The sequence below is a fragment of the Myotis yumanensis genome, unplaced genomic scaffold (assembly GCF_028538775.1).
Source record: "Myotis yumanensis isolate MYYU_CA2020_CCGP unplaced genomic scaffold, mMyoYum1.0.hap1 SCAF_22, whole genome shotgun sequence".
NCBI classification, from domain to species: Eukaryota; Metazoa; Chordata; class Mammalia; order Chiroptera; family Vespertilionidae; genus Myotis; species Myotis yumanensis.
In genome coordinates this window covers 1,543,046-1,567,032 of record NW_027223773.1, presented here as the reverse complement: position 1 = coordinate 1,567,032, position 23,987 = coordinate 1,543,046, and the positions used below count along the sequence as shown (strand labels likewise).

General features: G+C 56.5%; 1 protein-coding gene across 4 annotated transcripts; it reads left to right on the top strand.

Annotated features, from left to right (window-relative positions):
* On the top strand, positions 1 to 22,936 carry LHX9 (LIM homeobox 9). 4 transcript variants are annotated; one of them, XM_070401251.1, is made up of 8 exons: positions 1 to 124; positions 202 to 292; positions 515 to 577; positions 5,712 to 5,830; positions 7,570 to 7,772; positions 9,032 to 9,387; positions 16,050 to 16,252; positions 21,503 to 22,936. In XM_070401251.1, the coding sequence occupies exons 3-8, from the start codon at positions 550 to 552 to the stop codon at positions 21,557 to 21,559; spliced, it is 966 nt and encodes a 321-aa protein (XP_070257352.1). In that variant the 5' UTR covers positions 1 to 124; positions 202 to 292; positions 515 to 549; the 3' UTR covers positions 21,560 to 22,936. The 4 variants fall into 4 exon arrangements, with proteins under 4 accessions (XP_070257352.1, XP_070257350.1, XP_070257351.1 ...); XM_070401249.1 differs by lacking the exon at positions 21,503 to 22,936 and adding an exon at positions 18,413 to 21,060; XM_070401250.1 differs by lacking the exons at positions 1 to 124; positions 202 to 292; positions 515 to 577 and having other exon boundaries at positions 5,281 to 5,830.
* The last annotated feature ends 1,051 nt before the right edge of the window (positions 22,937 to 23,987 follow it).

The window sequence follows — 23,987 nt, the reverse complement described above, 5'->3', positions numbered from 1 at the left end:
CCTCGGAGCGCGCCTCCCGGCACCGGCCCGGGGGACCCTCTGCCCACCCCCCTCCCCCTCCTCCTCCCGAGCCGGAAGCATAAACAGAAAATAAAAGACAGGTGGAGGGCGCTGCGGGCCAGAGGTGAGGGATGAGAGAGAGAAGGGGGGCGGGGAGGAGAAGAGGTTTCCCATCCACAGTTTATTTATTTGGATCAACAGAGGGAACCTCGGCGAGATCTGGGGGCCGGCCGCCGCCTCCCGCCCGCCCTCCCCGAGGACCGGGCTCTTGCGGGAGCATCTAGACCTCAAGGTAAGACCCGGGGGGCAGGGCGGGGGGCGGGGGCGGGGGCTGCCTGGCGCCAGCCGCTTTCTGCCCGGGGCGCGCGCGGAAGGAAGGCTGGACGCCCTACGCGCACCGCCGGCGCCTGGTGCCGAGGACCCGCGCGGTGGGGGAGGGGGAGGGGGAGGGGAAGAGGGAGGAGGCCTCTCCCCGCAACCTGCCCGCGCGGCTGACGGCGGCTCTTCCTCGCAGGGCGGGCAGCCTCCGCCGGCTGAGCGGCCCGGAGGATGCTGACCGGCACGACGCTGGAGGCAGGTGAGGACGGGCCGGGCGCTCGCCTTCTCGGGTCTTTCTCTTGGGCCGGCGCGCACGGCGTGTGTGTGTGTGTGTGTGTGTGTGTGCGTGTGTGTGTGAACATGTGCACACGCGTGTGCGCGCTTCTCTGGGTGGAACGGAGAGGGGTGTGTGTGTCTTAGAAGTGACCCGCACTGGGGAGGCGCAAACACCCAGCCGACGCCCGCCTTTCTCCGAGCGCCTGCCCCTCGGGGGACGGAGGCCGCGGTGCCCGGAGCCCAGCGGGGTTCATGCGCGAGGGCTGCGCTCGGGTCCTCCCGGGAAGGGGTGTGGGAGCCGGGAAGACGGCTCCCCGCCCCTCGCAGGGCCTCGCTGGGAGCGAGCGGCCCCCGCCTCGCTTTTGTTCGCTGCAACCCCCGGAGCCGGTGCGGCGGACGCGGTGCGGGACGCGCCCCGTGATTCCCCGGGCGGCGCGGGGAGTCGGGGGAAGGGGCTGCAGGTATCAGAGCGCCTGGTCCCCGACTCGGAGGCCGCGCCCGCGCAGAGGAACCCGGGGCCCCGGAGGGAGCAGGTGGCCAGGGAGCAGGTGGCCGGCGGGCGCGGAGCCGGGGCGCGGGCCGGAGCGCTCGGAGCTGGTGGCTCGGGCTCCCTCCTGGCGGCGACGCCCCGGACACACGCCCCGCGGGTCCTGGGGGTTCCCTTCTCGCGGGAGAGTCAGAGGCGCGCCGGCCGCAGCCCAGCCGGGACCGGCACCCTCGCTAGTGGGGAAGGCGGGTTGGCACCGAGGGGTCCCCGGGTCCACGGACTGGAAGCGGCCCGGCGGCTCCCCGCCCAAACGGGCGCCCAGCGCTGGGTGGTCAATGCTCCGTGCGCGGTACTCGCGCCGGGACGACGCTGACTCCGTGGGTCCTGGGTGCCCAGAGCCGACACCACACCTTTCAGACCCAGGGCGCCTCTCCACCAGCTCGCCGGGGCCAGAGGACCGGGCCAACCCGCGGGCGCGGGGTCTTGGCCTCCGACAGGCAGATCTGAAGGGACCCAGAGCCACTGGTGCTGGAGATGCAGGTCCGGGCCCCTGGGAAAGCCAGGCCTCCTCCCGCCCCTCTGGGGAGCCTGGGTCCGAGCCCGACACAGGGTCTCTGCCGTCGTCCGGGTGGGAATCCCGGACCCTGACCCCTCGGTCCAGCTCCTGCGCCCCCGGAGTCTATCCAGCCCCGCGCCCGGGGAAGCGCAGGAAGAGCCGGTTGCGTGTGTCCAGCGCCGCGCCCGGCCCAGCGGCCAGAGTTCGGCCCCAGGGCTCCGAATGGCGTTTGGGTTCCGACTGGAGACTGGGTCTGGCCTCTGGGCCGCGGGCGAGGCGGGCGACTTTCAGGGCCCGCGAGGGGGAAAGAAGGCAGCGCCGCCCAGACGGCCTCCGTCTAGTCCTTGGAGAGAGAGGGGTGGCGAGGAGGGCCCCCCTCGGGTAATTTTCTGTGGCTCCCCGACCAAAAGGGTAGGACACCCCCGGCCACACACCCAGATTCGTCCTCTCCGCCTCGCCCTTGAAGGAACCGGAGCAGGAGGCCGGGCTGCCGTTTCCGCGGAGCTGAGAGGACCGCCCCAACCCGCCGGGGGCCCCTGCCCCTCCCCGGGCTCCCCGCTAACTTCCTGCGTTGGCTGAGCCGGAGGGGTCCTGGCCCGGCCTGACTGCTTCATCCTGGGAAGCAGCAAATCCCGCGGGGCGCAGGAACTCATTACCCGACTTTTATAAGAAGGAGCAGGCGTAGCTGGGAGCCCAGCCGGAAACTGCTTCCAGAAGGCGCCCTGCCTTTCTCAGGAGCTGAGAGAGGAACAACAAATAGGGGTGGAAGGGAGAGATGAATGAATGAGTGAGTGAATGAGTGAGTGAATGAATGAGTGAGTGAATGCATGAATGAGTGAATGAGTGAGTGGATGAATGAATGAGTGGATGGAAGCCTGACAGGACTCGTCTTTGCCTGCGCTGGACATTAAAAATATATATTATTTTATTGATTTCAGAGAGGAAAGGAGAGAGAGAGAGAGAGAGAGAGAGAGAAACATCCATGATAAGAGAGTATCATGGATCGCCTGCCTTCTGCACTCCCCACAGCCCTGACTGGGATTGGAACCCTGATCTCTGGGTTCATAGGTCAAGCTCAACCACTGAGCTGCCCTGGATGCTTTCCACAACGATCTGGCATAGTTTCCTGGCGTTGTTGGTTAAACTTTCACTTCTCAGAGTCTCGGAACTTTTATCTCTCGCGAGGAGAGAGTGGTGTTCTTGGCGGAGGGAGGGTCTCTGTTGTTTTTGCTGAGCTTCTAGAACCCAAAATCCAAGAACAGCCAGATCCAATCCCAGACCCCCATTTGGACAGGAGGTGTGTGTGTGTGTGGTGGGGGCTGAGAGAGAGTGAAGAGTTATCTCTGAAACAAGAGAGAGCAGGTCCCTGGATTGCGGTCCCATATTTCCCATCTCCTGGGAGCCTGGAGCCTCCTTCCGTGAATGGACAGATATTCCTCTCCCAGACCCCGTGCCTCCTCCTCCTCCTCCTCCTCCTCCTCCTCCTCCTCCTCCCCCCCGCCCCCCCCCCCCCAGTCCTTTTGCCTGCTGACTTGTGGAGGGCCATCACCTCTTTGTGAGGGGACCTGCTGTCTGGGAGAGAGGGGGTGCCCCGCCCCTCCTTGGGGCCCTTCGCTGAGCTCCCAGCAGGCACACGGGTTTGCAAAGCGCATTGATTTCCCTCCAAAGGGCCTAATTACGTTACTTACAGTAAACAGCCACCCTGCTGTCGGCCAGGGCTGCCAAGCTGGGCGGGAGGGGGACGGGGGCTGCTCCGGCTTAGTCCACTTGATTGGCTTCATTTTTGTGTGAAATTGTGTTTTTTGAGCCACATTCTGACGCCCCAGGACCTCACGGCGGCGTCCAGTCTGCAAATGACATTAGTTCTGATCCCAAAAAAGAACGGGTGGGGGGGGGGGGGAGCGGGGTCTTGGGGGTCATGGAAGGGGTGACTATGGCAGCTTCAGAAAATGGCATTTTAAGAAGGGAGTCAGGCTCTGCACCCAGAGTTCCCTCCTTCCATTCTCCCCCTCCTTCGTCCCTCCTTCGTCCCTCCCTTCTTTCCCTCCTCCTGCCCTCCCTCCTTCCCTCCCTCCTTTCCTCTTCCTCTCCTCCCTCCTGTCCCTCTCCATCTTTCCAGGTTTGGCATAGTTCCTTGTCCTTCCTGCATTGGGAAGGAGGTGGGCCACCAGGGGACTCCCCGAGGTGCCCGGGATGTGTCAGGACACAGCCCTCTGCTCCTGGGATGGCTGTGGGGAGGGTGGGACCCAGGCGGGCCACAGGGAGGAAGGCACCGAGCAGCCTGCCGCCTCCTCTCCCTTTCAAGCTGGGCCGGTCCCCGCGGCCGCCCCAGTTTCCTGTGGCTCGTGGGGGGGGGGGGTGTCTGGAGGTTTGAATGAATGGATCATCTCCCGGGACTGTGGGCACTTTCTAATAGGGCCCAGGAGGGGCTGCCTGGGACAGAGGGAGACAGAACAGTGTGGCCGCTTTGTGAGATGCTAGCCAGCGCTCGCCTTCCCCCGTCCCCAGCGAGGAGCCCCCCTTACATCCTCTTAAATGGCCCTGGTGCGGCATCTCTGGCCCCCTGTCCTGCCAGGGCAGTGGGGACCCAAAGCAGTGGGCCCGCATTCAGCTCACGGGATCCCCAGCGGTGCCCACACTGACAAGAATCCAAGGGGACGCCAGCCTCGCCCACCGTGGTCCCTCAGACCCGACTGGCTAAGAGAGGAAGTCACCCATCCCTCCATGGCCGGGCCAGTGGCATCCTGACGCCCACAGGCCCACCCCACCACCACCACCACACTGATGTCTCCAAGAAGCACCTTTCCCCCAAAGTAAACTCTACAAACACAGCCTCTCCCGGCCCCAATCTCTCGTGGGTGTGGGGGGCGGCCCCAGCCCGAGGTAACTGGGGAGTCCCCGCGGGGAGGGAGGGAAGGAGGGAGGGGCGACCTGCTTAGAACCCGGGAGCGAAGGGCCAGGGGCTGGGCAGGCCAGGCATCGCTCTGCAGCCTTTACTTCTTTGGGGGCTGGAAGCGGTGAGAGAGCAGAGGACCTGCAGGTCCCCGGGAGGAAATGCAAAGTTTGGAGGGAGCCGGCCCCCTGTTGGCCTTGAAGAGCCCAGGTCTGGTGCCAACTTGGACCCAACAGGCCGGCTCTCTGGCCTCCTGAGCCCGGGCGGGGACCATAAGGGCTCCTTTTAAAACGTGGTTGCCTGGAAGTCTAGGGTGTGTGTGTGTGTGTGTGTGTGTGTGTGTGTGTGTGTGTGTGTGTGTGTGTGTGAGAGCGCGCGCGCGCCCCCGCGCTGGGGGAGCGGGGACGGCACGGCGGCCCCCTCCCGCGGCCGCCCCCGACCCCCCTCGGTCCTGTTTGTCCCCGCTCGCCCATCACCGGGGGTTGAGAGGAGTATGACAGGTCTTTGTTGTCTGAATAAAAAAAAAAAAAAAAAAAAAAGCCGGTGGCGGCTCCGGGGAGGGAACTCCTCCTCCTGAATGATCAGCCATGGGCCGGCGCTCGGCGCTGCGCACATTGGCCGCGGCGCGGGCAGGAGCAGTCCCAGCCCGACCCGCAGGCACGGGGACCGCGCGCGCCCGGCCGGGGACCCGCCGGACGGAGCCTCCGCTCCCGCCCCCCCCCCCCCCCCCTTGGTGTTCAGAACCGTTTTCTGGCGGCACCAGAACTTGGGCTCCTCCCGCGCGGCGGGCGCTGCTCAGCAGTAACTCCGTCCCCCGGAGCCGCGGGCTTCCCTCCGACCCTCCCGCCCGCGTTGGTTTGCTTTCTGCGCAGCAGCGGGAGCCGCCGGGTTTGGGTTCTCTTTGGTGTTTTTCTTCTTCCCTCTCTGTTTCTTTCCCTCTCGTTGCCTTTTCTCCCCCAAGCAGATCGCTTTCCTCTTTTCCTGCCCCTTCCCTCCGCGCGCTCTCCCTCCCGCCCTGGGTCCCTCCCCCGGCGGCTCTGCGCTCCCTGCGCCGCCGCCGCCTCCTCCGCGGTCCCCGCCGCGCGCGCCCGGCCTCGGATGTGCTGAGAGCCCTCGGCGCGAGTTTATGGAAATAGTGGGGTGCCGAGCCGGAGACGACGCGTGTCCCTTCCGCCCCCCAGCCATGCTCTTCCACGGCATCTCCGGAGGCCACATCCAGGGCATCATGGAGGAGATGGAGCGCAGATCCAAGGGCGAGGCCCGCCTGGCCAAGGGCGCGCAGCTCAACGGCCGCGACGCGGTAAGGAGAGGGGCCCCCAGCACCGCGCCCTGCGCGCCCCGGGGTCCCGGTCCCGGCGGCCCCGGGAGGAGGGTGGGTGGTGAGGGGACCGCGCGGGGCTGGCGGGTGGGTTTTCTCGGCTTCAGCGCCCGCCTCTCGCTGCCGTGAAATGCCTCCACCGCGGAGACCCCGCGCCTGCCACCGGCGGCCGCCGCTGTGCCCAGAAGCGCAGGGGAGCCGGGAGCGAGCGGATGGGGACCGGAGACTCGGGTCCCAGAGCCCCTCGGCGGCCCGGGGTCTCCTCGGAGCGAGAGGGACAGAGAGGGAGCGAGAGCCGGGTGCCGGCTGTGGGCTGACGGCTTCCGGGCCACGCGGGAGCCGGGGAGCCCTGGTCTCGGGTCTGACGACGGGGCCTTTGGGGGGACTAGGAAGGAAGGAATGGGCCACCTCTACTTCTCCGGACCTGGGCACCCCCAAACGCAGCGATTTTCGGGGTCCCTGGCAGCTCAGCTCGGCCTCGCTAGCGAGTCAGGACGGCGCCTCGCTGCGCCCCGGGCCGGCCCCGTCGGCTGTGCCGGGAAACCGGGTAAAAGCCGGAGGAGCGGGGCGCGCAGCCCGGGGGCGAGAAGGAGCTGAAAAGCGACCTGATCCTTGGCTCCTCTTCACGATACTCCCAGGCCCGTCCGCCCCGTAGAGAAAACCCTTTAATAATCGATGAGCTGCCGCTTTTCGCCACGAACCGCACCCCGAACCGGAGGGGAAACTGCGGACCTGAGGACCCGCCTGCGGGCCCCGAGCTGCGGGGTCCATGGGCGCCGCGCGCGGAACTGCAGCTCAGACTCCCCGGGCGCGCAGCCTGGGGCCGCTCAGCCGCTGTTTGGGGTCCCCTTCCCCCCGCCATGAGCCCAGCGGGTGGATGTTTCCGCATTTAAAATTCCAATTCCGAGAAACCTGACTTTTCAGAACCGCCCAAGTGTCCTAGAAAGCCCGACCGGTTTCCGCAGGCCTTGAAGGACATGGCCAGAGCTTAGCTTTTCCAACCCCCTTTTAGAGGTCTCCCCGTTTCAAAACCAACAGCCAGCACCCCACATTTCCCAAGCGGGGGGCGCAACCCGCCGCGGGCTCCCCATCCTCAGCGGGGACGCAGGCGGGGATTGAATTTGAGCACCAAACCGACGTCCAGGACGAAGGTCTGTGTGCGCCCGGGGCTGGGCAGAGGGGACCGGCGGGGGGGGGGGGGGGGGGCCCTGGGAACTGGCACTCCCCACCCGGACCTGAAAGAGGACCAGGTCCCCGGGAATCAGGGAGAACGACTCCTGCCCAGTTCATCCCCTTCAGAACTCTGTGACCAAACCGCCAGCTCAGGCACAAAAACCTCCCCCTCTCCCTGCTCCGGGGATTCACGGGGACGCAATTGTGATCTTGTTCATTTACAATCAATCCCCTTCCCGCTCCCCAACACGATGCCCAAGGATTTTACTCCGCCTGCGTCGAAAGCCACACTTTCTATCTTTTTTCATTTTGTTCGGGTTTGGAAACAGGCACCAAACTAGCATCCTTGCGCGCCCAGGCCTTTTTCAAAGAGGCTCGGGGTGGCCGGCGCGTCCTCAGGTGACCAGCGGGCCCCGGGGACAGGCGGAAAGGGAGTGAGGCGCACAGGGGCGCGAGGGAAGATGTCCCCGCTGTGGGCTGTGGCCCCCGCGCGCGCCCTGGGTCCCGCGGCCCGCGCCCCCCTCACCCGCGCTGTGTTCGCCTTGCAGGGCCTGCCCCCGCTGAGCCCTGAGAAGCCCGCGCTGTGCGCCGGCTGCGGGGGCAAGATCGCCGACAGGTACTACCTGCTGGCGGTGGACAAGCAGTGGCACCTGCGCTGCCTCAAGTGCTGCGAGTGCAAGCTGGCCCTGGAGTCCGAGCTCACCTGCTTCGCCAAGGACGGCAGCATTTACTGCAAGGAGGACTACTACAGGTGCGCGCCCCCCTGCGCCCCGGCCCGGAGCCCCCGTTCCCTCGGCTCCCCCCACCTTTCGCCCCGTCGGGGAACGGTTAGGGGACCAGGGAAGTCCACTGCTGACACCTTCAATCCGCAGCCCTAAGACGGACCGTGAGAATGGGTGTGGGGTGGGTGGGTGGGGGGGACCCCCCTGGGATGTCCAGCGTCCCCGTGACCCCCGCGCGCCCCGGCCGCTCGCAGCGCGTGGAGGGAACCCCGCCGGGAAGTCCGAGCGGAGTAAATGAACGCGTCGCGGTCCTCCCAGACGAAAGCGGGTTTTTTCCGTTTACTACGAACCCGGCAAGGTCCGCGCGCTGCGCTTGGGCGAGGGCGGCGGGGACCGTGTAAACAACCTGGGAAGGCAGGACTTCCCAGCCCGAAGCCAGGCGCCGGGGTTCCCAGTTGCGCCCCCGCTGGGAAGGGGGGGACTCCAGCCTTCCGGGGCGCGTGCAGCAGTTATTCCTCCCGCCGAGGCGCCGGGACCAGGAAGGGGAGGGTGTGTGAGCGCAGGGATCCCGCTCCACGCGCAGCCCCCGGAGAGACGCGGTTAGAACAGAATCCGCTGTGGAGCCCGCGAACCGTTTTCACTTGCGTTGCGATTGCATAGCCTTCCCGTTCGTGGCGAGTCAGCGATTGCAGAGCCTGCTGTTTTATTTTCTTTAAAAACACACAAAATCTTGGCCCAACTGGCTCAGGGAGGTCATGGTTAATCCCCAGGTCAGGGCGCAGGCCCGGGTTGCAGGCTCCATCCCGTGCGGGGCGCACAGGAGGCAGCCGGTCTGTGATTCTCTCTCCTCATGGATGTTTCTATCTCTTTCTCCCTCTCCCTTTCCCCTCTGAAATGAATAAAAATATTTTTAAAAGTCTCCATGTTACAGAGAGGGAAGCTGAGGGTCGGTGGCTCTCTCCCATCATGAATGTTTCTCTCTCTCTCTCTCTCCTCTCCCTTCCTGTCTGAAATCAATAAAAATATATTTTAAAAATCTCCATGTTACAGAGAAAAAAGCTGATGTGAACGGAAGGGGTCTTTGTCCCATTATCACATCAGGACAATGAGCAGATGGAATGAATGGCCTGGCGGGGCCCTGTCCTCTCCACCCGGAAGGGAGCGCTCCCATCTCAGGCCTGGGCCCCCGCTGACCCAGCCCCCAGAGGGGGGGGGTCCCCGCGTGGGAGCCGGCCCTGCCTCGGCCTCCACCCGCGCCCTGACGCGCGCGCCACTGCTCTCCTTCCAGGAGGTTCTCGGTGCAGAGATGTGCCCGCTGCCACCTGGGCATCTCCGCCTCCGAGATGGTCATGCGCGCGCGCGACGCCGTCTACCACCTCAGCTGCTTCACCTGCTCCACCTGCGGCAAGACGCTGGCCACGGGCGACCACTTCGGCATGAAGGACGGCCTGGTCTACTGCCGCGCGCACTTCGAGAGCCTCCTGCACGGGGAGTTCCCGGCGCCGCTGAGCTACACCGAGCTGGCGGCCAAGGGCGGCGGCCTGGCGCTGCCTTACTTCAACGGCACGGGCACCGTGCAGAAGGGGCGGCCCCGCAAGCGGAAGAGCCCGGCCCTGGGAGTGGACATCGTCAATTACAGCTCAGGTGGGTGCCTGCCGCCGCCCTCCATCCCTAGACCCCACAGGGCTCCTGCCCGTCCTGGATCTGGTTCCCAGAAGCCCCTCTCCCTGCTCATCCCTGTCCCTGGGATTGAAGGAGGAAGAGGGAGAGGGGTGATGGGGATGGAGAAGGAGAGGGAGGAGGGGGAGAGCGACAGGGAGGAAGAGAGAGAGAGAGGGGACCCTTTATTTAAGTTGTGGCCAGAAAAACACACTCGTCGCCAAGGGTCCCAATGGCTTCCCCCAACAGGCGAAGTCAAGTTCTGGTTGCCCATTAGTTAACGAGCCCATTAGCGTCTGGCTCCCACTGCCAGCCCAACAGCCCCCCGGGCGATTCCTGGTGGAAGCCACTTTATAGATCCTGGAGAAGGTTTCCCTAAATACAGAAGGAAAAAAAAAACCTTCAGAGCCCAACCCCCGTTGGCCCTGGGGGGGGTGGGGGCTGGGTGGGGGCAGAGGCTGCTGTCCCAGCCCGAGTTGGTTAGGAAAGCAGTTGGCAAGAGCATGGAAAAAGCCATCCCTGAGGTTGGTGAGAAGTGCCGGTGGAGGGTGAGCTGGCGGCTCCCTCCGTAGGTAGGTCAGGCTCCAGGCTGGCCAGCTGTTCGCTGGCCGTGCGATAAGTCAGCCAGAGGAGCAGGCCTGGAAGGTGGAGAGAAGAGCCTGTGGGTGAGGCCCACTGGGGGGGTGGGGGGGGGGTGTCTCAGTGTCCCTGATGCTCTTGGCCTTACACCCACCTCCTCTTTTAATTGAAAACAAAAGGCAGGCCAGGCCACCGTGCGCCTGCCTCTCCTCCTTGCCTTTGGGGCCACACAGATCAGTCTCCATCTCTCTCACTGGCCCATTTCCTATTGTTAGTAGCCTGCAACCCCTGCCCCCCCTGGTGAGGATGGGGACAGGCCTGGGGACCCCAGTCTCACTCTGCATAGGATGGAGGCCCCAGCCACTGGGAAAAGGGGTTCCAGTGGCCCTGGGCCAACTCAGGGGAGTCTAAGGACCCGCCCTGTGGATGTGACTTCCCAGGCCCTGGTCCACCTCAGGCTGGGAACCTCACGGGGGGAGGGGGACTCGGCCTAGGGGAGTCGCTCTGTTGGAAGGGACCTTGGGGACCACGTTGTGGCAACCCCACTCTGTCGCCATGAGCGGGAATATCAGCCGGGGCTCGGGCACCCCAGAGCGCACGTAGATGTCTAGTTCTCTCTTCCCCCAGCGACTGGTAGGGCACCTGGTCTTTCTTCTGGCTCCACAGTGTCCCACCCACCAGGGACGTGGCTTGTCAAGGTCAGGCAGCAGGAGGGAGCGGGTGGGAACCCCGAGTCCTGCTCCGAGGAGCCCGGAGTTTCCAGGGTTGGACCCGAGGGCTCCCCAGGAGAGAACGGGGGTGGGGGCCCAGCGAGGCGGCAGCCGTCCCCATGGTTTCACCCCAGGGTCACTGGGCGAAGGAAGAAGGCACCCACCAGGCAGGTTAGTGTCAGGGTGGCGGGTGACCCTGGTTTTGCCAAACCCGGTAGGTAGAGGGTCTCAGCTTCCGGCTCTTCCCGCTGCGCTCCGGGGAGGACTCTGGTTCCCGACCACTTTGCCCAGCAAATGACTTGGTGTCATTGGGTGCGTGGCTCTTGGGCAAGACAGCTGGGCAGGAATTGTTCTTTATTAATAGACGGCGACATTGGAATCCGGGGCCACTCACCAAGGCTCTAATTAGAGAGAGAGAGAGAGAGAGAGATTGATCAGCGGGAATCCCTGCAGGGTGAAGGACAATTCTCGCTAAACGGAGGCCAGCCTGGTTTTCGCTTGTTTATTGAGTCGAATTGGCTGAGTGTGATTTTGCTTAGCATCTTCCTTCACGTCGGGAAGACGTGAGGAGCTCTAAGAGCGGTAGAACGTTGCTTCTCCTACTGCGCTGAGGAGACCCAGCGAAGACCAACCGACTCCTTTAAAAGAATGAAAGGTTCCTTCCATTGGGGCCCTCCGTTTGCAAACTGGTGCCGCCACCAGGCTGTGGAGGAGGGTGATGCGTCCTCGCTGGAGGAGGAGGAGGAGATGGAGGAGGAGGGGGGGAGGAAGGAGATGCTGAGGCCTCCCCCCCCCCCCCAGGAGTTTGCCCATCACTGGACCAGATGCCTCTTCATTCACCCGCCCCATCCCTCCCGGACTCCCCCCTCCTCCCCCCAGAGACGAGCGAGCACATAGCCCATATTTCTCTCACATCAGCTGGAAAGAATCTGGAGAAACGGGGTCCAACATGCCTGTCTGAAAATCACCCCCCCCACCCCCCGTTCGTTACAAAAATGCCTGTGAGTTTAAGGCCAGTTTGTCACAAAACTAGCGAAAGGAAGGCTCCGGCGAATCCGAAGCGCTCCGAGGTATTAAGTCAGATGGAGCCACCGGCGCTCGCTCTCCTTGGCGCTGGCCTCGCTTGGGCCTGTGTTGCCGTCTCCGCATCCCTGTGACTAGCGCGTCTCCGGGAGAGTCACACTGATACCAAACAAATAGCGTGTGGACGTTGGCACCCTTTCCGAGAAATCTGCTAATGAGGCGAAGACTCCCCGCGAAGATGGGAGACTTGGCCGGGATCGGTTCGTGCCAATGCCTTGCGCCGAGAATATTCCTGTTGCGGTTCTCGGTGTGCAAAGAGGCAGCTATTTTAGGAAGCGACTTGGGAAATGTATTTGGAATGCTGGGTTGAAATGACCCCCCCCTTCCCCCCGGGGTGTGTGTGAAAAGATGTAGTCCAGGACAGGCCACTCTTACTTGGATACTTGAGCATTCATGGAACGACGGAGCTCCGTTCTCGGCTCCTCAAAATCTCCCTTCCCAATTTCCGAAGCTCCTGGGAGCTCCTCCGTCGGCTTGGCACTGACCCCTAGTGGTCTCCCAGGGATCGGTTCCGACGAGAAGGTTCCTTCAGAACAGGAGAGCGCGCGGGTGCCCGTTAAGCGGCCGCACCGTGAAAGAGTCAGATCTTCTCATTCACGAGGCGCCAGATGTGCACCCAGAGGTGTGTGTGTGTGTGTGTGTTTAAGACAGTTTTAAAAGAGAGATCATCTCATCTCATAAATCGGGGGGCGGGGAGGGAAGCCCCACGGCTTCCGAAGGGGACCCCAGGGACACACACGCCATCGCGGGCAAGTTTACAGAATGCATTTGCAGTTCCAGGCAGGTGATGCGGGAGGAGGCACCGAGCCAGGCTGCGGGCGGGCGAACTAGATCGCTCTATTAGGCTGAGATACGCAAGTGATCGCGCAGTCGCCGAGCATCCCAGGGAGCCGCACCCATGCAGGAAAGGGCTCACCATCTCCTTGCACCCGGAACTGGGTTCTGTGCAAACAAGGGCCATCCTGGCGTTCCACGCCCTGAATTTTTCTGCCGATTAAAACCTCACCCGTCAGGGAACTGGAAGCGATTTTACCAAACCTCCCCATCATTTCTGTTCACAAGCTTCCTAATGAGCATGGAGATAGGTTAAGAATCGAACTCATTTCTAAGAAATGGGACTTTGGGGGGAGAAGGAGAGAGCAAAGGGCCTTGTTAAACACCAGTTAAGTCTCCCATCCCAAGTGTAATATTCCGTTCGACGTGTTGTTCAGGAGACGTGACGTGTGACAGGAACGCAGTCTCCTTGGCAGAAGCCGGGGTGACTAAGGCCGGCCCCTCTATAACCCGGGGGTGAAATACAGCCCAGTGAACTGGAGATAAGTAGAGTTGTATGGTGGGCCATAAGATGCTGCTTCACCCACTTGAGGATAGAAAAGTGCCGTTCTGCCGGGCATTTGAACATCGGACACAATCCCAAGTATCTTCTCGGTTGTCGTATCTCCCGGCATATGCTACCCTTGCTCGCGGAGCTTAAAAAGTCCACGCTCAGCATTGGGGTGTATGTGTCTAAGTTAGATTCCATTTCCAGTTGACTTGATTTTGCATGAATCGTCCCGGACAGTGGTGTTGATGGCCAAGATGCAAAGTCTGTATTGCACGCTATGGAGCCCCCGGCCGGCCGTGTGCTTGACGTAGGAGCCTCAGGTGAACTGGTCTTTCCAGTGTCGATGAATGAACTCACCTGCCCTGTTACACCTGGGCTGGGTGCTCTCCTCCTTCTGCATCTGATGGAAACATAAACAAAGGAGGCGTGAGTTCATGCCTGGCCCCGTGACACGAGGGAGAATTTCTTGTTGAAATGCGTCTCGTGCTGTGGCTGATCTCTTGATGGGATACTGCTTATCTCCTGTGTTTCTGTACATAAGAGGATTTATTGAAAACGTCTTTTAGGAAGTAATTCTAACCAGAGCATCGCAGGCAGGTAATATTTTACCAAGCAGAATGGAAGCGCTGACATTAAGAGATGCCTCTCTTTCTTCAAGTTTCTCCACACACACATGCCCACCAGTGACATGATCAGGTTGATTTTATTTTTTTTAAATTTATTATTATGATTTTAAAAATCCTTATTGTGGAGAATCTTACAGATGTTCCCCTCCCTTTTCACTCCATGGCCCCCCCCCCCCACTGGGTTCCCAACTCACCCTAGGTCTTCACCCGCCCCTACTCTCTGTGTCCATAGGCAAGATCCTTGGTTCATCCCTGCCCACCGCCCGCCCCCCCCCCCCCGAGATTCCTCGCTCTGTTCCGTTCATCCATGCCTCTGATTCCATTTTATTCACCAGCTTATCTTGTTCATTCGATTTCTTGTTGGTTTATTTTGATTTTTTTAGATTCAATGGTATTGCTTGTCATTTTATTGTTTTCAGATATTCTGTTATAATGCACTAAAGTTCAGGCTGATCAGATGGGAATATTCGTCGGATAAGTATCTGAAATAAGCTTTACAGGGGGGAAAAAAATTGCCACGGCCCTTTAAGCCGGGAAGTTGGCCGAATCCGTGAATATCTAGCAAGATGTTTTCGTTTTGTGATCATGTTTGCCGTGTAGAGCCGGTGGGTTCTTGGAAATGACCTTTTCAATGCACAGCTTTCTGCCCCGGGGACCGTGACCTGCAGGCTGGGCTGGTTCGCCCTCAGGAGGGCTTTGCGAGCAGCGAGGAGAGGCCGCCCGCTCTGTGCCAGGCTTGCCAGGGCACAGCTCACGCCCTCTCACACCCGCCAGAGCCACGGGGCGAGAACTGGGTCTGGAAATGAGGACTCTGTGCTGTGAGCTGTGGGCTGTGGGGAGCTCAGGCCTGTGCCCAGTGCAGACAAGCCTGGGCTCATGCCTCCCGGGAATATGCATTAAAGCAATTCCAAGGGAAAACTGTGCTCTGCTAGGCACAGCCTCCACGTTAACCAGCGACAGCCAAAAAGCCCTCAGAAGCCATATTCCTACGATCGCGTAAGCCATCGACGCATTTCTATTGTGTAACTTTCCCCCTTCTCCGGGCACTTGCTTCTTCCTGATGGACAAGGTTGTAGGAAGTTCAGAAAAGGCTAAACATTGGGCCCCGGCCGGTTTAGTTCAGTGGTTAGAGCACCGGCCTGTGGACCGAAGGGTTCCGGGTTTGATCCCGGTCAAGGGCACGTACCTCAACTGCAGGCCCTGGGCGGGGCGCGTGCAGGAGGCAACCCATCGATGTGTTTCTCTCACATCGCTGTTTCTCTCTGTCCCTCTCTCTCTCCCTCTCTCTAAAAATCAATGGAAAAAAATATTCTCAGGGGGAGGATTTAAAAAAAGAAAAGGCTGAACCTTGGAACTGACTTAGCCGGTGGCTCCCAAAACCCTCAGATTTGAGAGCTTTGAAATGAGCGGCCGGCGTGGACCTCATGACAAAGGCATTGGCTTTGGGGAGTGCGTCTCGGTTCACAAATACAGACCGAGCGGAGATGCGGGGGCTCTATAGACGGGGTGCCCAGGGACCTACATACATTAGGCCGGGGTGGTTTTCTCTTCTCTCTCCCTTTTGGAGATGTCTCTCACTTCCACACTTGCAGCTCTTCCTCTTACGTTGTCCTGGCAACCGTGAAGCACGGAGGAGCGGCACGGAGTGTTTTTCTATGACATAAGCTGTGGTTGTGGCCACCTCCGCAGGCCGGTTGGGCTGACTTTGGCACCTGACCTGCTCCGGTTGCCGGGAGACCCGCCTGATGGACAGACCGCCTTTTCCGCGGCTGTTTATTTTTTCATTTTATTCTATTTTTATTTTTTTAAAATATATTTTATTGATTTTTTTACAGAGAGGAAGGGAGAGGGATAGAGAGCTAGAAACATCGATGAGAGAGAAGCATCGATCAGCTGCCTCCTGCCCGCCCCCCACTGGGGATGTGCCCGCAACCAAGGTCCATGCCCTTGACCGGAATCGAACCTGGGACCCTTGAGTCTGCAGGCTGATGCTCTATCCACTGAGCCACACCAGGTAGAGCTCATTTTATTTTTAAAATATATATATATATTTTTTATTGATTTCAGAGAAGAAGAGAGAGGGATAGAAACACCCATGATGAGAGAGAACCATAGATGGGCTGCCTCCTGCACCCCCCACCCCCCCCTCCCTACCTAGTGGGGCCTGAGCCCCAAACCTGGGCATGTGCCCTGATGGAGGGGGGGAGGGGGGACTCGAACCCATGACCTCCTGCTGCATAGATCCCGTGCTCAGCCCAGCCCCCTCCTCCTCCCCACGCGAGGGCCGTCCACTGAGCGCTGGTGGGTCCCCTGTGCCCCCGACAGGTTGCAACGAGAACGAGGCCGACCCCCTGGACCGCGACCAGCAGCCCTACCCGCCCTCGCAGAAGACCAAGCGCATGCGCACCTCCTTCAAGCACCACCAGCTGCGGACCATGAAGTCCTACTTCGCCATCAACCACAACCCGGACGCCAAGGACCTCAAACAGCTCGCCCAGAAGACGGGCCTCACCAAGCGAGTGCTACAGGTAAGACAGAAGGCGCCCCCCTCCGCCGTGCACACCCCCCCCCCCCCCCACCCCCCTGTCCCCCGGCCAGGGCGCCAGGTCTGCCCCCTGCTGGCCGGTGCAGGGATTGCCTTGGCCAGGGCGCCAGGTCTGCCCCCTGCTGGCCGGTGCAGGGATTGCCTCCGCCGCATCTCCTGAGCTTGAGCTGACCTCAGTGATGCTCCCACAGGGGGTGCTGAGCTTTCTCAGGGGGCTCCTCCCAAGGTGCCCCAAGAGAGACCAGCATCTTTAAAAATGCAGCCAGGCCCCCCCTCCCCCCTGCGCCCCCAGAGATGGAGAGCGGGGTCCTCCAAGCCAGCACAGCTGCCTCCCTGGTCTGCAGGCCGCAGGGATATTGCTTGCACCAGCTGTGGCTTTATTTTTTATTTTTGCTATTTTATTTTTATCTAAGCTGTGGCTGTCGAGGGGGGCTTTCACGCTGGGCTCCCTCACAGGTTTGTGGGGGACCCTGCCTGGCTGGCTTCTCAGCAAGCTCTTGGCAGCCCGCTCACGGGCTGCGTTAGCACCTTCCAAGTTCAGGTCCACCCCCCCCCCCCCTTTTTTTCAACTCCCCCAAAGCCACCTTAGGGCGCGTGAGTCTCAGCAGCTCATTGGAGCGGGTGTTTTCTCATGGGAAGGAACCACGTTTCTAAAAAAAACCAAGTATTGGGGTTTGGATCCTGACCTGGGTCAGGCTCCCCGCCTGATGGAAGAAATGGCAGGGGGTTGAGATGGCTCCCTAGCCCCCCCCCCCCCCTTCCATGTCTCAGGGGTAAAGGGCAGGCATTTAAAATCCCCCCCCCCACACACACCTGTTTGGGGCTGTTTGGGGCCCGGTGGTCTGGGAGGGTTGCCTTCCTGTGCTGAGAATACGTCCATCTCAAGAGCAGCTCAGCTCTGGGGGAGCGATGCTTGCTTCCTAGGAGTGAGTCAGAGTCTGGCCATGGCCGCCTCTCCTCCTGCTCCAAAGACAACGGCCGAGGAGGCTGGCGCGCTTTCGGCCCTTTCTCTCCGGGCCTCGGTTTCCAGGGCGTCTCCACCTAAGCTCCTAGGTCCCAGGTGGCCCTTGTGAAGCCTGGGGGCGGGGATACAGGCAGTTGATAGAATAGCTATAGTACTCATGGAAGGAATCTATTATTTTAAAAAAAAGCGCCAAAGGAAAAAAAAGCAAATAAAAAGGACCACCTCTCCCAAGAAAAAGAAACCATTGTTTTATTTTTTATATTTTTAAAAAATATGTTTGTTAAAAAATACTTTTATTGATTTCAGAGAGAGGAAGGGGGAGGAAGAGACAGACAGAGAAACATCCGTGATGAGAGAGCATCGTTAAGCAGCTGCCCCCTGCACGCCCCACACTGGGGATGGAGCCCGCAACCCGGGCCTGTGCCCTGAGCGGGAATCGAACTGGGACCTCCTGGTTCATGGGTCGACGCTCAACCACTGAGCCACGCCGGCCGGGCTAAAATATGTTTTTTATTTATTTATTAGAGAGAGAGGGAGGGAGAAGGATAGAGAGATAGAAACATCGATGAGAGAGAAATATCAATTGGCTGCCTCCTGCTCGGCCCCAACTGGGCGATTGAGCCTGCAACTGGGTACATGCCCCTGACCAGAATGGAACCTGGGACCGCTTCAGTCTGCAGGCTGACGCTCTACCCACTGAACCAGACCGGCTAGGGCAGAAAACAATCATTTTTAAAAAGAGAAACATAAATATTTAAAAAAAAGGAGCCCGGCCGGCGTGGCTCAGTGGTTGAGCACTGACCTATGAACCAGGAGGTCACGGTTCGATTCCCGGTCAGGGCACATGCCCCGGTTGCGGGCTCGATCCCCAGTGGGGGGCGTGCAGGAGGCAGCCGATCCATGATTCTCTCTCATCATGGATGTTTCTGTCTCTCTCTCCCTTCCTCTCTGAAATCAATAAAAACACATTAAAATAAAAAATGTTTAAAAAGGGACAACACCATTTACTTTACAGAATTGTAAGGATTAAAAAAAAAGAAAGAATGAATGAAAGGAAGGAAGGAAGGGAGGAAGAAAGAAAAAGAGAAAAGGGCGGGGGGGAAGGAAAGAGAAAGAGACAGGAAAAAAAGAGTCTAAAATTAAACCGCAGTAAAGACACCCCTTGGGATTGGTTTGCAGGTTTGGTTCCAAAACGCACGAGCCAAATTCCGAAGGAACCTCTTGCGGCAGGAGAATGGGGGTGTGGATAAAGCCGAGGGCCCGTCGCTCCCAGCGCCGCCCCCCGACAGCGGCGCGCTCACCCCGCCCGGCCCGGCCGCCCTCCCAGACCTGGCCGACGCCCCCCTCACTGTAGTGACAGCGGTGCCCTCGAGCATGGACAGCCGCGAGCCCTCCAGCCCCTCCCAGACCACCTTAACGAGCCTTTTCTAACAGTGGTTTTCTTTTTCCCCCCCCTTTTTTTAAATGCTCCCTCTTCTTTCGATTCTGATCCTAATTATTATTATTTTATTATTTACGAGACCTCCTCCCCTCCCCTCCTAAACCCACAAGATGTTTGGGAAATTTAAAACAGCTCGGTGTGTAGCATCGCATCAGCAGCCACGTGACGGATGGGTTTACAACCCCATCTCCTTGACAAAGTGTATTTTTTATTATTATTTTTATTTTTTGTCCACAAAGTGTGGTTGGATTTTTGGTGGGTTTTTTTTTTTTTTAATTAATCAGATCATTCAGTCGGCAAGGGGAGTTTTTGAATCCTCCAAGTGCCTCTTAAAATTGTATGTTACTTATTTCCAGAAATCTCGGAGGGGAAAAAAAAAAAGAGAGTGGTCTTTTGATGGGCAAATATTCATATTCCCGCTTAAGTGATTAGGTTAATAAAGTATCGGGCGGTGAAAACGCTTTAGGAAATCATGCAATTGTATGTGTATTTAGGGAATTTTGAAAACGTCCCATTTAAAAAAATTTTTAAACTGGAAAAAAGGAAGATGTTTTGGTCACTCCCTTTTTCTTACGGATGAGGAATATGACTACACAAAAGAACTAACGGTAGCAGCTCAAATAGGAGAGATTCATTAGATTTATGAGGCTGAACAACTCGGAAATGTGACTCTCAGGGTTGTACAGCTTCACAAAACTCCCACTAGCTCCTTGCTTTTCAACATTTGGACAATACTTAAACTCCCTACGTACCCACAAAACTCCACATAGGACTTGAAATCCTACATTTTTTTAACCTTCAAAAGCTGCAAATGGTAGTTGTAAAACCATTCTGTCCAAATTAATCCCCCCCCCCCCAACCCCGCAGGGAACGTGGAAATAAACAAAATATAATTTTTTAAGGAGTCGGAAAAAAAAATCAGCATAAACTTAATTCATAGCTTTCTGGATTGGCTTGAGCTGTACCATGGTATTGTGTCTGGCATTCTCCGTGAATAATGTTAAAAAAAAACAAAAACCAGCCAACTTAATAGACTAATACCAACAATGAGAATCCTTTGATGTTCTGTTTTATTTTACTCTGGCACAGCTCGATATATTTGTCGGAAGCAAACTTTCCTGACATTAGAGATTCAAAGTCATTAACGTAGAAAAACTCAGAGGCCTCGTGGATGCTGATCTGAATATATTTCCTAGTTTACGGTAGCATTTTTTTTGTTCTCCTTTTAATTTAAGCTAAAATCGTAATGGTCTGGGCAGTGGTGAATGTCCATGTGTAGGCTTCCGTTGTAGTTAAATACCAATTAGAATGTGGATTTCCTAAAAATAAATAAAATAAAATAAAAAAAAAAAAAAGGAGTCAAGATATATGTCTTGCTTTAGTGGATTGTTAAGAATAACTTTGCACATGTTCCCCACTTCTTGGACCCCTGAAAATCTCCTCTGGTGGTCGAAGTGGCAGTTTCATAGATTTTTGTTTTTTCAAGGTGTCCTGGCTGTTGTATAGACGTGTGGTTGGTTACATATTGACAGTTCACTGCCCACATTAAAGTGCATTATCGTAACTTTTGCTCAGGGTCTTTAGAAAATTAGCACAGAAAGTAGCTTATTTTTTAAAAAAAGAAAAGAAAGATGATGGGAGATAAGTTAACACTGTAACAGAAGGAGGGCGTGACCGCCATGATATACCTAGCGCCCGTGGTATCATCGTGGTATCATCTTCGATGGGGCAGAAATCTTGACTTTCCCTAGTTCTACTCGATGCTGGGCATTTACCCCTGACCAGACCAAACAACCTTGATAAGGCTGAGATGTTCTCCATACACTTTTTACAGGTAAACTAGCGATACTTTTACACATGTTGTTCTCTGACGGAACAATCTATGGTACTATATAGATCTACTTTATGAAGTAGACGGATTTATAACTCAGTTCTCCTCCTATGTGCCTTAATGATCTCTCTTAGAAGTAAGTTTGTGGAAAAAAAAAAAAAATCAGGATGATATGTGTTGTTTGTTAACTTGTGTGAAGCCCTATGACGCCTCACTAGTTTTGTACTGTTTTACGTCTTATTTCCTGAAACTCTTTTTATGGTATAATCTGGTTAGAGGGACGAACATGTCATAGAAAGCGGCGGGCACTCTTTCAAATATAGTCGATTAAATCCAATAATCTTATATATTGAGCTTCGTGTTTCTAGTACAGTAAGTGGTCTAGCAGAACTGTCCCTGTTTTCTTTTGTTTATTGATAAATGCATTGTATAGAAACTATTTCCCCCTAAATATTTATTGGACCAAACAGTTGTGATTTATCCTATTAAATTTGTGTGAATAAACCATTTTGAATCTAAGGAGTTTTATTTCCCACAAGTTTTATTTTAAAGCTTAACCGGACCAATGTGTTTCCAATACTATACAGTATGTAAAAGCTACTGAAAGAGCAATACAAACGCTTTTTAAAAAAAAAAAAAAAAAGTCAAACATACAAAGAGTTTTAAGATCTCCAAACTTCTGATTCGCTTGAGATGTACACCTCATTGCATCGGCAATGTCATTCTACGTGGAGTTGCCTTTGAATCTATTTTCTTAGGGTACAAGTAATGCCCCATAGATTTGAGTCAGCCCAAGTTTTGGAATTTAAAAAAAAAAAAAAAGAGAGAGAGAATTAACAGATAAAGTGAATTGCATGAAAAGAAACCTTAAATATGATTAAGATTTAATAGTAGGTCTATTGAGCACCAATGGATGTTTGTAAATCTAAATAGAAATTGACCCCTAAAAGCCGAAGTTGCTCTGTAGTTAATAAATTGTCACTATGATTTTTTTCAGGGAGAACAAATCTTGGGGTATTACAGCCAAACATCCCGACGATTGAAAATTCCCTAAAGTATTAAAAGAAGGGGAAAGTTTGATCGGAAATCCACAGCAGTGAAGACAAAGACAAATATTAGGTTATGCTAATCATACATTCTAAAAACCGATTGAGCCAAAAAAAAAAAAAAAAAAGAGCGAGAGAGAGACTTAAATGTCATTTCCTGATGGTGAACAATAAATAATTCTGTTCTTTATGATGCCGAACACACACACGCGCGCACACACACACACACGCACACGGGGCTTCACATGATGTGGTGGCTTAAAACGAATCGAGATAGACCGTGTATAAACAGAGCCACCGGCAGCCGTATGCCCCCCTCACCTCTGAAGCCAGTTATCCTCGGAAAAGCAAACCCCGAACACTTGTCAAACACAGTGCAGCCCCCCCAACTTCCTCTCACCCGCTTGCTCACGTGTCCTGGTCCCACCTGTGAATGGCATCTTCCAGTTGTAAAGTCAGAGCCACCCCAGGCCTCACTGGAGAGAGTAGGGAATCACCCCCGACCCCCACCACCTCCCCCCTCCCCCCCCCCCGTAATTCTAGTCTTCTTGTTTATTCCTTTCGAATCAGAAATCTCTGCATGTACCTCTCCACCCGCCACTCCCGCTGTGCACCTCTGTATAAAGACTTCTCTTTGCTGTTTCCTGTATGATAAGTAGCTTTCACGAATAAACATTGCCTGCGATGCGAGCAGAGTTCACTGTATGCGAGAGACACACACAGGGTCGAGGTGAACGGTGCAGGCCGTCCCCAGGAGGCGGCGTCGAGCGTCTCCAACTTGTGAGATGTGAGGAGCAGAGTCCAGTTGGGTTTGACGGTTTGACGGTGGAGGTTCCGTGCTGGTAGTCTAGGATGCCGTTGCTGACCTGGTTTTGAACGTTTCGTGGATCCATGGACGTGTATTAAAAAGGAAAGAAAACACACACACACAAACCCAAAATGACAACACGATAAGCGTAGAATCGAGGGCCACGTCAGACCTCAGCAGCTTTTTTAGACGGTTAGGGTGACATTTACAAACGCCCTGTACGTCTACACGTTCGCTATGCAACGGGCAGACGGACCCAAGTATCCAAATTCATCCTTGAACTCAGCAAAGACCCAGCCTTTGCGGAGTTCAAACTACATGACACGAGACGCAGCGGGAGCAGGTGGAGAGGGGAACACGTATGTAGGAATGAGGTTTGTGTTGTTTTTACGTTGTTAACGGGGGATGTTGGAAGGAAGGATTTTCTAACGATTGCTATGTAGCTGTATATCCAAAGCAGATGTGAGACACGCTAGCGTCTAACTTTCCAGGAAATTTTTCATGCTGATGAAATTTTTATTATATACAAATGAACCCTATGTAAATGATGTAACTTTTACGAATGACAGACATTAAATATTTCACTGACATGTGTTCTCAGAACTTTGAATGTTTTCTTAAATGCTTTCACTTCCTGAATACCCCCCCCCCAAAAAAAAAAGACAAAGAAAATGTAAAGAGAGAAAAACTCAACTGGTTAAAAAAAAGAAAAAAAAAAAAAAAGAGCAACACACCATGACACGTAGACAATTCTGAGCGATTGCCAAGCGTGCTGGATATTTATGCCTTGTTGAACCCCTCACTCCTGGTTTAGTAACTTAAATAGATTTTCGGATCCGTTTCTAGCCAGCGTGTGGGAGTCTGCCACCTGGCTTCCTCCTGTGGCCCATCTTCTCTGTCACCCGGGGCAGTTTTGGTCAGAAATATTGTGGCTCCTCACTGGTCCTACAAACCTTTAGGTACTTGTCTGGCATGTGAGATGCAGGGAGAGGGCAAGCGCATCATTGAGGACATGGGGGGCGGGGGACAAAATAATACGTATTTGAAGCAGCACATTTTAAAATTATTTTTACTTTTTAAGTACATTTATATTGATTTCAGAGAGGAAGGGAGAGGGAAAGAGAGAGACGGACACATCATGGATGATGAGAGAGAATCACGGATCGGCTGCCTCCTGCACGCCCCACGCTGGGGATGGAGCCCGCAACCCGGGCCTGTGCCCCGACCGGGAATCGAGCCATGACTTCCTGGCTCATAGGTGGATGCTCCACCCCTGAGCCACGCCGGCCGGGGGAAACAGGCTCATTTTTTTAAAAAAGCGAAAGGAAGCATGCTGACCTGCAAGTTTGAAGAGAACAGAGCAGGTGACGGAGTCGAGGGCTGCCAGGCGCACGCACACAGACTGGCACAGAAGCGAAGGAGGCGGGTGTTGGTAGAAATCGGGGGCTCTGAGGTTTCGTAGCTTCTACCTCCCCGAGGCCTGGGTTAGTCTAACGTCTGGCAAATGGATCTTGTGCACAAAAAAGCGAAACAGAACCCACGAAAGCTTTGCTGCGAGTGTCCGTCTGCTTTGGTGGTGTGGCCCCGCCATGCCGTCCTGCGGGGCCTACTCCCTCGCACCCAAAGCC

Excerpts from the sequence above, each read along its gene's own strand:
- LHX9 (XM_070401248.1), top strand. The coding sequence starts at position 5,657 with ATGGAAATAGTGGGGTGCCGAGCCGGAGACGACGCGTGTCCCTTCCGC. Across the intron at positions 5,831-7,569 it reads AGCTCAACGGCCGCGACGCG|GGCCTGCCCCCGCTGAGCCC; the intron begins GTAAGGAGAGGG and ends TTCGCCTTGCAG. Across the intron at positions 16,253-18,412 it reads TCACCAAGCGAGTGCTACAG|GTTTGGTTCCAAAACGCACG; the intron begins GTAAGACAGAAG and ends ATTGGTTTGCAG.